We start from the raw sequence: 13,284 nt of genomic DNA, 5'->3' as shown, positions 1-13,284 counted from the left end.
AGCCAGTATTTAACTTATGTGCAATATAATAAACTAATTTGCACCCCTTGCATTGTAACATGATTTGTCCCAGAGAACATTTACTCCTTTTGTTTCCTTACTTTACTTAATGATTAGGCCTATGAGCGTAATCAGAAGCAGTATCGTTGCACCAGCTCTCCAGGGATACGTCTCTTATACGGCTTATCTGGGGATGTGTCCATCTCTAACTTCATGCCTTTATTGTGCCCGGACCCTATTCCTCCCCTCTCATGCAGACATATGTATACGCATATTTGGTGTGAATGCACAGCATGGAAATATACATCTTACACGGAAAGAAAAAAAAGCCCCATTATGTCTGTAATTACATGCAGATAGATCTCAACTAATCACGGCAAATGGCGTAATCTGTCACTTCCCAAAATGCAGAGATCACATATCGCTGACACCGCCCGCTCCATTATAATACAATGAAAGTGCTACATGGTTAGAGATGAACAATGTGATTGATGCACCTCGTGACAGACACAAACCCCTTCATCTAACACACATTATACAGAACACACACTGTATACGCTAGTCCAAATCCAGGGCTTGTATCATTAGTTCTATATATCATCATTAAACACAGCAATGATAAGAAATATCATTAGATAAATATATCAGAATCAATATATCAGTAGACAAAAGCCACTATCTAGAGCCGTGTTTATCGGACTTGCGTGTCAAAGTAAAATCTGGGCATCACTTTTTAAACATAAAGAACTAGATTTATTTAAATGTATTTTTATGTATCACTTTAACTCTCCCAAGATGTGCAATGTAATCCTAGGATGTGTGAATAGTACATACACCACAACACAGGAGCGAAGTGCTTTTCAGCTATAATCGTTGTCTCTCTACAGGGTGTCTGTGATTTTACACCAAATTAAATTGTCCATTAATGTTTTCAGGGGACTGTATCTTGCCTCAATATTTTATAAGGATGACAACATTTTAGTAACTCACGAAGACCAGATACCAGTGGTGGAGATAGATGACTCTTACTCCTGTCTCCTGATGCAGGACTTCCTGTGGTTCACTAAGGTAAGACCAGCTAACCTGCACTAATATACATTATTTCATTATGAGGCTATATATGGTGGAATATCTATAATCTCAGTCATCACAATGGGCAGGGTTACCAGATCAGTTGTGTAAATACAGATAGATGGAGTAGACAAGAGGTGCAATCGGGCAGGGCTATAATTAGGACCGTGCGAGATGGGCGTCTGCCAGGGCACAGTTTAAGAGTATTTAGGTTAATCCAGTGGTTCCCAAACTGTGCGCCTAGGCTCCCTGGGGTGCCTCGGTGATCTCCCTGGGGTGCCTCTGACAGGGCCAGTGGTAAGCAAGGCAGGAGACTACTTGGTAATTATTTTGGCTTAGGGATGCTTTAAAAAAAATATGGAGACCCTAAGGGTGCCTTGAACTGAAAAAGTTTGGGATCCACTGGGTTAATCTGATTAAAATTGAGGGCTAGGGTAGCATTTTTTTTCTCGCCCCAGACGCTAAAATTTTAATTTACGGCTCTGCAATCTGCAATGTTGCCTGTTTTCCTATAAGCATGATAAATAAATAAGTAACAAATATATTTATTCAGGTATGCTACCAAAAGAAAGCATCATCTGCCCTGGGGAAACAAACTTTCTTAGTCTAAGACTAGTCTGCCACGGTGACACAGACGTATCACAAAAACATGAAAACTGATCTTATTGGGAAGGTTGGAAACCCTACGACCATTATGGTGTTCATTTCCATTAGTGTAATACCACATTCCCAATAACCAGTGTTTCCTGTAATCTGAGCGACCTGTAAATGATAGATTTGGAGCTGAATATGTAAGGAAAAATCCATCCTACAGGGTTGTACTAAACAGCAGATTGCCAACACTAGCCTGCAGGGTGAATTTAGCTCTCATTCAATGAAGCGTCTATCTCTCGTTGTCGATGTACAGCTCAGGGGGTGATGGCCCATACCAGTCTGCAATGTAGTTCCTGCACAGGAGTCTCCTACACTTGACTGTGTTATTGGAACTGTTGGATTTTTGTGCTGTACACTCACACTGTTGTATATGTCACTCCTCAGGTGTCATGTATGTGGGACGACATCTTGTGGCTGCGACAATGTGTCACTGTGTCACAGTCTTCCTGCTCTTGCATTCTGCAAACCCGCTTTAAGATGCTGCTAGCTGTGTCTCAAATGCAGGTATGAACCTTAACCAGATGAGCTCTATGTTTTACAGTTATCCTATTTGCCTAGCGTTATCGTGTGTCCTTAATTTTGTCACAATATATGTTTAAGTGCCCCTGTCACCTACACACAATGGAGGCAGCCATTGCATTTACAGAGCCATTAGTCACTGCCATGGCTAGATCTAGGGTACTAGGCACCCTAGGTGAAGCTTCAGACAGCTCTCCCTCACCCTGCCGCTGTGTGCATGTATGTTTACATCCACAAGTGCGCCATACGTTTTAAACTGTTTCGCGGTACTGAAAGAAAGGGTGGCTCTTGTGGACTGAGTTCACGTGGTACGCAACTGGGTTCTAAAAATGCTGTTATATTGTATTCTACACTTAGGGGGGATTCAGTTGGCAGCGATGTGTTTTATGTTTTCATTTAATTTTTCCAATCAGATGCAAGAACTGACCACAGACACCGTTTGTGTGCAGAATGATCCAGCTAAATAGTACTGTCCCCGTCAAGAGCTGTTGTGTATTTAACAAGTGTTGTAGTTACAGAGTGTCACCTTCTCCTCCCTAAATGTTCTTTCCTATTGCCAGGGTCTGCTAGGATTCCAGGACCTGGGGCAGGTTTTCTTTGAGCCCATGAAAGACAAGCAAGGAAACATCCTGATAGTGACTCTGAAGGAGGTGAAACTGAGCCAGACCTTAGAGAACGTACGCTGGATGCCGGTGTTCAGATTGCAGACTCACAGGAAGTCTGTCTCATCACCGGACGAGCCCAGCGCTCTAGATGTCCTGCTGATGACACTGCATGTGAGTTGACCTTCTCGGCTTACAGTAGTTGGAGAAAGGAAGTGAACGAGGTGTGTTACCTTCAGGAATGTGTAACCAGCTCTTGTGCTCTGATGTGACCTGTCACTGCTTGTGTTACACATATCGCACACAGCTCATTTTATGTGTTCAAGGGACAAACCCACGGATAATATATTTATTAAGGAAGGAATTAATTATCGATTGGTGTTTTACAGAACATCTATTCTGCAATCATTGGAGAAAATACTAAACTATATAAAGAAAGCATTGCCTAATAAAAAATTAGAAGAATTGCATTGAATGCTGAGTCTCCTACCATGTTTCTACACGGTATATTCAATGTACCTAGTAGACTTGCAGTATGTTTCATTACACGCAAATTTGTCCAACTAATGCGCCCATAAAATAAAGTCTATGGGACCTTTCCCAGGATTGTGGGTTCAAAGAAATGCCTCCTGCCACTTTAGCGCCACCCCTTGATTAATTGAACCTTTTTTTGGTTTTCTCCTAAAATAATGGCCCGTTCGAACCTTGTTTAGATTCTATAAATCATTGGGGTCGGTGGCATCTCAGCGTTGTTTTCATTTCACCGATCGCATTTCTGTATTTGGACAGTTTTTATGTTGGTATTTGTGCACATACAGATGCACTATTAGTACAAAGCAGGCTTGGTTGGTGCCAAAGGTAGTAAGAATAGGACAACTCCTGATTACTGATACAGATCTTTTGTGGGGTAAATAAGGCATGGCAGGAACACCCTCTACCCTTTAAAGTTCTCTTAAATATCTTGTCCCACAAGATTTCTGTAAAATGCCGATTGCTACAATGGTCATATCTGAGCCAGTGGGCTAGTTTACAACTTAGTACATCGTCCTTTGTGATGTGTCTGATCTGAAGACTGCCTGTATTGGAGCTTCCACTGCTTAGTAAGACAGGTGTACTGCAACCACTGGGAGTGCCACTTCTAACACATTAACCTTAGTCCAACACTCCTTTACTCAATTTTTTTTATTTTTTTTAAGTTTATGTTTATTTGTTTAAAAATATGAAAGCATGCAGATCACGACTGAATAGTTTGCACATAAAACAAAATAAATGCATGGCAAAATTACACATTAGGAATTGGGAAAGCCATATCCTGAGGGTGCATATACAAAAAGCAAATAACGCACAAAATAAACCAATAAAACTTAACATGATTAGCTGCACTAGTTAGTGCATCGGAGGATGGATCGCTTACCTTTCTGTCAAATTTACTGACCAATTTTATAAACCCGCTTTCAAAGCAGAGTAAATTTTAAATGGTTGTGATGCCAAAACAACAGTCGCAAACAAATAAAATAAACAATATTTGTGAGTGTACACCAAGGATTGAGCAGCTCCTGCTGCTTTTGAGTTTTGGTACTTTACAGGAGCTTTTTGTTGTACATTCCAGGACAAATTAGCTTACCACCGGAGAAGTAGCCAAGCCCTGCCTCCTGGTCTGTATTTGGGATATCTGAAGCTCTGCAGTGCAGTAGACCAGATCCGAGTGTTGGTGCCGGAGAGATTACCCAACATCCTTTGCCATGTGAAAATTCGAGCCAATTCAAATGTGTCCAGGTGAGTTTTCCTGTGTCCACTTGTGGTTTATTAATATAAATATATATATATATATATATATATATATATATATACAAGTTAACCCGTGCATGATACTCATGCATTCTAGTCAAATCAAGCTACTTAAGGTGTTAAAAAGGTTCTTGTCATGCATTTGGGCCTAGCCCAGGCCTCCTCAGGGGAAGAGCGTTAGTCCCCGACGCAAGCGCCCTTTTTTAACGTGGTTTTGTCCACATGTCACCACCTCATCATTTTTCTCCATCACCTCATCCTTCATCTTCATCGCCACATCCTTCATCAAGCTACTTAAGGTGTTAAAAACTCCCCACTGTCACCCTGGCAACCACTCCCAACTGTCACTTCTCCTTCAAGAAATATATAGGTCAGTGTATAACTCTGCCCAGCAGGTGGCGCTGCAGCTTGTTGTTTTTTTGTTTTTTTTTCACACACGCCACTAGGCATTTATATAGTAGATAATGTCTACTGGAAGGGACTTGACCTGGTAGACCTCATTCTCAATTTCTAAATCCATTTTACCCAATCATCATCATCAGCTATTTATATAGCTCCTTTAATTCCACATCACTGTACAGAGAACTTCTTACACTTCAGTCCCTGCCCGATTGGAGTTTAGTCAATTTATTAGCAGCCAATTAACCTACCAGTATGTTTTTTGGAATGTGGGAGGAAACCGGAGCACCCAGAGGAAACCCACACAAACACAGGGAGAACATACAAACTCCACACAGATAAGGCCATGGTCGGGAATAAAACTCATGAACCCAGTGCTGTGAGGCAGAAGTGCTAACCACTGAGCCACCATCCCCACACCCATGTTGTTACTCTCATTGATAAGAGTTAGGACCATCCCACACTTTATGTGCGTTGGATGGCTTAAATATAAATGTGGGAATTTATACAACTAACACTTTTGCTTCTATTGTTTTAGATTACGTATTTGTTTCTATCTGTCCAAAGGGATTAGTTTTAACTCTTATCATTGAGAGTACCGACATTGTGTCATATATACATTTAGAAATTGACTAGGAAATTTGCCAGGACCCCCCCTTTCTGCAGACAATGCGGTCCATGAGGACACAGCGAGGGCCAACACTTGACGGGGGGCGGTTGACAGATCCCACACGCTGCTCCTTTTACCATGATTTCCGGTACAACCAGCCTAGAAATCAACCTTTAGTCACATTCATGTACAGACACCTTAGCTGTGAGGCAAGTACATCATTTGTTTAGTGATATTTAGCACATAGATGTGAGGGTAGTTTTACTGTGCTAGTTAATCACATTTCCATGCTGAGAGCTACAAATTTGAAACAAGATCCCCCTTCTATTTAATCCCTTACAAATATCATATGGCATATTGCATGCATTGGAGGCAACACTTATTACTTACAACCTAAATATGACGGCATAGTAGCCCCCTAGTACTTTAGGGAGAGATGAATATGACTGTCTTCTGCAAGAGCCCCTGTCCTCTCCTGAACTATAGACACGAGTACTAATTGCTGAGCATGCTTGTTGCTGCCTCTAGGTACCCTCCGTGATCAATCCAGATACGAGCCATCAGTATACGTCGTCATCATCATCATCATTTATATATATATATAGTGCCTGCATATTCCATAACATGTCATGTATTCACACACCCTCCACCCATTCCCTGTCCCCACCGCCCAATCCACATGTCCTCCATGCCCCTTCCCGCCACTCTGAAAATCTCCCATGGAATTGGTTTTATTCCAGAACAATAAAAGTGTACGATATTTCCGGGGCTCCTTCTCCTCCTTCTTCATGTGACTGAGCAGCGGTTTCTTGGTTCCAGTATCACATCTGATATGAAACTGCTCAGCGCTATCTCGTCAGCTGAGCTCTCCCCACTCGTATTCTCCTTACTAAGCTGCTGTCAGCATTGAAATAACTAAAGAACGTGGCTTAGTTTATCCTGGAGAGGACATAGAATCAGTAGCATAGATAAGAGTTGGACAGCAAATGCTGGTAATGCTCTAATATCAACTGAAGGCCAGTTTTTTATGAAAACATACGTCAGGACAGTCTTTCTAAGGGGACGTTGTGGACCTCGTTACAGTCCTGGATTAGACATTCATATTATAACCACTGCCTATACAACCTCTATTGCTGCGGCTGTTCTCTACCATCTTCTGAGCCGTCAGGATTGTCGATCGTCTGAGATCTTCAGTCTTTTTTTTTTTTTTTAGTTTTGTTAAACTGCAACCAAAAAACCTTAAAGTATGTTGTATGTTTTCATGGAAGTGAGTAAGGTACACAATCTTAGCAGAAATATCTGTGGTTTAGGAATATTCTACTTGTTGATTTACACGGAGCTTGTGCAGAAGTGCCAACAATAAGAGATGTGTCCTAACATCTGAACACATTTCAAAATATTTAGTTTCGTATTATTGGAGTTATAATCCTGCTTCCTGCGTGCGGTGTACGTATGTAAACATTTATTTGAAGAGTCATTGTAAACATTTAGTGAGCAAATGGTGGTCCGCGGGACATTATGGTTACTTGGAGGAGAGTTGTCTCTTCTCAAAAATAGATAAAATACTTTACCACTTCTTCGTGTTACAGTGGAGCCTTGTTATGCTTAACCAGTGTTGCTACATTTTTTCCCCTCATGTAAACATATTAAGTGGCCTTCAATTATTCTGTACACCCATTGTGGTTTTCCAGGTTCAGTAAAGCCAAACCCCCAGTCTCCATGTACCAGGACACTGAGGATGAGGGCTAATTTCATCAATAACTTGATTATATTATATATAATCCAGCCATTCCATAAACCTTTTAGCAATGAAAGATATTTTACCCCTTAAATACACTGAGGAGGGTGAGCTGCACTGTCATGGCCCTCCATTAAAGGAAAAAGTTCAGAGGTTGCTCAGTGTACATTGCCATACAGTATCTCTGTGACCGTACGTTCCATATCCCCAAGTCACTGACTTGAATCCAAAAACATGAATCACATCTGACTTTTTGATTACTTTACTCTCTTTACCTGTTTAAATCACACAGGCTGAGGGCTCATTCATGCTAAAACTCGTATGTTTTTAGGTTGACTGTTTCAAGGGTTTTTAAGGGACTATTTTTTGTTTTTTGTTGTGTTTTTTTTTAAAAAAAAAAAAAAAAAAAGGATCTAAAATTCTGCTTTCAGTGTTTTGTTTTGCTACAATTCTAATTTTGGTGTTGTCTCCTAATAATGTGTAGAATAATGTGTGATTGCAAACAGATCAGTGCAAAGTATTCCTGCTAAGCTTATTTGGAGACAGCTCAGTAATCAACAAATACTGAGATAACTGACACTGTCCACACTCACTGCAGCATCATATTGGTCAATGATCCATCATAATTGTTATCTGACCATAAACCCATCACTGATGATTTCCTCGGTGGCGGCAGCTGCCAGTACGACTTCTGCAAACATGGGCAACAAGTGTCCAGGTTCTGTGCCAGCATCGAGCATGATACCGACAGACAGCTAGTCCAAGCAGGAGTGCCCATACAGCACAAGACTGATAGCCTATCCAAGAACCAGAACAGCAATGATGTTCAGTTGAATAAATGCTGCAGGAGAGTTATGGTTTCCGGCAGCGGACTGTTTTGTCTTTCCCCAACAATTGTTACTCCGCTGCTTTATGTGTCCATTGTACCCCACACCTCTTAGATTGTAAGCTCACTTGGCCATCTTTACCTTCCGTTTCATGTTATTGTATGTTATTTATCTGTTTCATGATTCCATCAATGTACAGAGCTACATAATATATTGGTGCTTTTTAAATAAAGGGTAATAATATTAATAAACCCACCATCTAACCACACTAACAGGCCTGTGTGTGCTACCGATATCACCCAGCCTTAGTGCTGAAAGTCCAGGGGGTAAATGTATCAAGCAGCGAGTTTCCGGCGTGTTTAAAAAGTGGAGATGTTGCCTATAGCAACCAGATTACAGCTATCATCTTGTAGAATGTTCTAAATAAATGACAGCTAGAATCTGATTGGTTGCTATAGGCAACATCTCTACTATTCAAACACGCTGGAAACTCTCACCTTGATATATTTACCACCAGATCTCCTCTAATTTCACCCCCCACACTGCAGTCAAATTGGAAAGTGATTCTGACTCTTGGGCGAAAGTAAAAGACAATATAATTATTAAACAATGAATTAGAGGGGCCATCCACTTTTGGATCTACCCATCTAAAAAAAGTGTTCTCTTCTGTACAGTCAAGATTGGGGGTCTCTCTTCTCCATCAGAACCCGCATCCATGTTTCTTAAAGCCGGCTGCTAGACTACATGTGATGCATTGTCAGAAAGCGTGTGTGTTATACACCGCACAGATTGAAGAGTCATGGGTTTTATTTCTTAAAAAAGAGTTGGCCAAAACTAGACAACCCCTTACACATTTGAGATCTAGGGCAAAATGTACCAAGCTGCAATTTGCATTTTTTTATAGATTTTCTCAGGCGAGTTTGAACTCGCCGATGTACGTATGAAAGTCCACGTTGATAGTAAATCACCAGTAATGTGATGTAACTAAAAATCGTCACACTACAAATCGCCATCCCTACTTTTGGCCAGTCTAAGAATACAAGTCGCCATATGTATAAAGCTGTGATTTTTGCAAATCACTGTAATCTCGCTGTAGAAATCGCCAGAATCAACACGCTGCTTTGGATAGAAGGGATTAGCAAATGCAGCATACATACTTGTGGCACTACAAGTATGTACTTTAAATGGTGTCCCCATCTGGAAATATTAAGTGTTGCCACACTAGAAAAATATTATTTATTTTTTTATTGCCCCACTGGTAATGACATAGTATGCCACAATATAATATAATACAATAAAATAAAATTCCCTTACATATAATAATTAATGAAATTTGGCCCACTAATTTAATAAAAATAAAATAATTTGGCCCCTGTAATATAATTAATAATATTCTAAATAGGAAATCATGATTACACTCATAGCTAAAACTTGCATAACCAGATATCTCTATCAGCATGCTGTTGAAGCTATCTAGGCACTCAGAACCAGGTCTAAAACATGCAGCCATTTTTCAGATTAATTTTCGTCAGTCTCAGTCGAGTTTGCGGCGAGTTTGACTACACCGACAGCGGGACGGGTGTTTTAAAATAGACACACACTGCCAAAGATTGGATTTTGGAATTTCAAAATTGCAGGTTAATACATATGGCGACTTTGCGCTTAAAACCACAGGCGATCTGTAATTCAGTGTGTGCATGTGTAGTATATCTCTATAATCTTTCTGAAAGAAAATAAAACTTAAAGGTTTATTCAATATGAAAAGACACACTTTACATCCACACATCTATATGTAACACTTTCCATTCCTTTGTAGGTGTCAAGACGTTTGTAACCTAGTTATCTATCTCATTGCGCGTTTGTCTCTTGTATTCAGCACTGAAAGGTTCACTACACTGCAGGGGCGCACGGAGGATTGTCGGGGGGGGGTTTCTCCCCGCCGACCCAAAAGCAGCTCCGTTTCGCCAGCGTTGTCCTATACAGCAGCCGCGGCGCTGTCTAGGACTAAGAAGCGTCTGCAGCGGTGCTGTATACAATACAGCACCGCCGCGGACGCTTCTTTGACAGCGCCGTGGCTGCTGTATAGGACAGTGGCCACTTAGTTAGCGCAGGGGGGGGGGGGATTTCTAGAGACTCAGAAACCCCCCCTGCGTGCGCCACTGCACGGCACTAGAAAAATGACCGAATGTGACATATCATCATGTTATTATATAAGCCCATTAGATTGTGTGGTCCTTTGGCCTTATGTGTTCCCAGTCCAACCCAAAATTAATTGTCTAACCTCATCTGGGCTTATAGACTATACATTCTGCAAAATGCAAACATGAATAAAGTTTTGGATGGCTAAACAAAAGTGAAACTCGAAAATCGTATCTCCATAAATGTGCACTTTGCAAAATATCCTGTTCCACCGCCAAACTCTGTCCGAGCAAGATTTCTGAATTATTTTACCTCTAACCACATCCTATATAATCTAGGGAAGGATAACTTACTCCTGACAAATGCCTACCTTTTGTAATTAAAGCTGCCAACTAATGCAGTTGTTTGAAAACATAGAAGTTTAAGAGGTAAATCTGGGGCTTGGATAGACTTACTGCCACTTCAAACGTTGTGGACATACTTCCAAGTTGATGTGTGTCCCTATTGGTATCTATATTTGACAGTAATGTACCGAGAGGTCTCAGTGACACAGAGTTATGAAAGCAGTGCATTGCTGTCTATCAATATTTACTTAGCGCTGCTGCGTCTCTGAATCCTGGTGTCTCCTCCACCAGTCTTAATTGTCGGCTGACGCATTACACAGTAGGTGGCACTGATATCCAAATATAGGGGCTCTTCTTAGTGAGTTACAAACAAAATTACAGCATAATCCACATAGGGTTAAAATACCAGGCTACTTCCTATAATGTGCCCCATTCGGAGTGTTTAATAATACAGATTGACTCACCAGCCTGTTTCTATTTAAAGCCCCATACAATCAGGGCAGCTTAGCTGGGTCCTGGAAAGCTCAGGTTCTTGCTAGTGATGGCTTTCTACAGACCGGTATACATTTCATCACTGCATTCAGCTGTCTTCTGCGTTCAGCTCCAGCAGTGTTGGTAAAGATTCTGATGCGGGCATAGGCTGTACAAATCCGAGCAGTGATCCGCACACAGGGGGTGGCTGCCACAGGGGCAGTTGCTTCCCGGCTCTGTCCTTTTTATAGAAAAGATATGTCTGATTCTTAGTCTGATTTGTCATCGTAGTGATGCTCTGCACAGTTCTTGGTGCTATTGCTATGGAGAGACTTCATATCTCCCTTTTACATGCAGATTTTTTTCCTGTTGCAATACTATGAGCAAGGAAAATAATTCGCTATCAGTATGTATAAATACATAAACCCCGACAGCGCCATTCACCATCACTTGATTGAACAGTAAGTTCCTCATAGCAGAGACACAATATAGTACTAATGCTCTATCTTGGGAATAAAGCATGGAGACAGGTCACACTGAAATGGTGTGAGTGTAAAAGGATCATTTGCTGGCTGAACAAACAGGCTCTAGTTAGGGCTTAGCACGGATGAGCAGCAGAACCTTCCTGCCTTCTCCAAACATCTGCTGCTGCATAAATTGTCATAGGAGCGAGGCAGGAGCCAGTCTTTACAGATTTTCTCTTTTCCCTTTATATTCAGTATATACTGAGATTAATGGGAAAAATCAATGGGTGCCACATATATTGGGCAGGTAAAATTAGCTCTTTAAATTAGAGAGGGGGGTTTTTTCACTAAGGGGCTAGATTTAATGAAAACTTGGAAAAGTTGAGATGTTGCCTATAGCAACCAATCAGAATCTAGCTATCATTTATTTAGTGCATTCTACAAAACAACAGCTAGAATCTGATCGGTTGCTATAGGCAACATCTCCACTTTTTCAAACCCGCAGTTTAGTAAATATACCCCTAAGACACTTTGGGGGACATGCACCTTACTCACATTTTATTTTTGGTCTCATCTAACTACATTTATAATAAGTGAATAACTTGTTTTTTCTACCTAAGTGGTAATGTGTATACGGAATGTGCATAGAAAATAGAGTGCACATAAAAGCTCTTTAATCCCATAAGTGTGTATATCACCTCTCTATCACAGGTAAGCAGAATAGGCGCCTTTAGCTGAACAGTCTTATTTAATAACAGAAACCAAATAATGTAGCCAGCAGCAACCAATCAGATGAACTTCGATCAGTCTATGATTGAAAAGCATGCGATTGTATGATTCGCAGTTAAATGACATGTATGTTATATGCACACAGGGCCATATGTAAATGACTTAGGCTAGTGAAGCGTGACCCTTTGAGCCCCATGGAGCCTGGTGCGTACACACTGTATTTGTTTGCATATAGCAATCAGCGTAAACACCAATGAGAACGCAGCAGGTAATAGTCATCTTTTAAGTGACAAGAGCTCAGCACTTCCCCCGCCGGCTGCATGCAGACACATACACAATATAAGCACCAGGTGTGCTCACATATCACTATCCTTAGATGAGGGAATATTACCTAAATTGGAGTTGTGCACCACGCATGCCCATGCCCCTCTATTCAACACCCCCCTTTCACCATATGTAGATGTTATTATATAGTGACATGGCATGTGCACATTTTTGCATACGTTAGATTCCCTTTTGCTGCAGTATGTTTCAGTCACAGCGAGACTTTGTATGTCTTGTCCACGGAATTTTGCAAGATGTATAGACAATCATCACCCTAGGCCGGGAGTGGAAGGAGACACCTTACACTAGTCAGTGCAGCTTGCTCAGTTTTCCTCCACCATGCCAAAGTCATTTCGCTGAGGCACGTACCCCACCACTGTGCTGTATTTAGGTCTCCAGCTAACTTTCACCTTCCCCCCATCCACCACTGCAGAGAGCGCACACACGTGCACACATTGCACATTTGAAATGAACTCATGTTTCAAGATTTTAATCCCACCATCATCAGTTGCCTGGATGGACAGAATTGAAATATCTGCCTGTAGTATCACCTGTCGCTGCTTTTCCTGATGGTCACTAATCCATGTGCACAGGGTTAAGCCATG

At 41.2% G+C, this 13,284-nt stretch overlaps 1 protein-coding gene across 7 annotated transcripts in view; it reads left to right on the top strand.

Moving 5' to 3' along the window:
- The window catches only part of LOC142097549 (ankyrin repeat and fibronectin type-III domain-containing protein 1-like), a 274,419-nt gene that overhangs the window by 252,955 nt on the left and 8,180 nt on the right, over window positions 1–13,284 (top strand). For all 7 annotated transcript variants that reach the window (XM_075179471.1, XM_075179472.1, XM_075179473.1 and 4 more), the window contains 4 exons: window positions 936–1,068; window positions 2,110–2,229; window positions 2,805–3,020; window positions 4,456–4,622. In XM_075179471.1, coding sequence (XP_075035572.1) covers window positions 936–1,068; window positions 2,110–2,229; window positions 2,805–3,020; window positions 4,456–4,622 — 636 coding nt within the window. The remainder of the gene's footprint in view (window positions 1–935; window positions 1,069–2,109; window positions 2,230–2,804; window positions 3,021–4,455; window positions 4,623–13,284) is intronic.

Source organism: Mixophyes fleayi, chromosome 7 (genome assembly GCF_038048845.1).
Source record: "Mixophyes fleayi isolate aMixFle1 chromosome 7, aMixFle1.hap1, whole genome shotgun sequence".
NCBI lineage: Eukaryota > Metazoa > Chordata > Amphibia > Anura > Limnodynastidae > Mixophyes > Mixophyes fleayi.
Note: the sequence above shows the minus strand (reverse complement) of the source record. Positions and strands in the feature narration are given on the sequence as shown.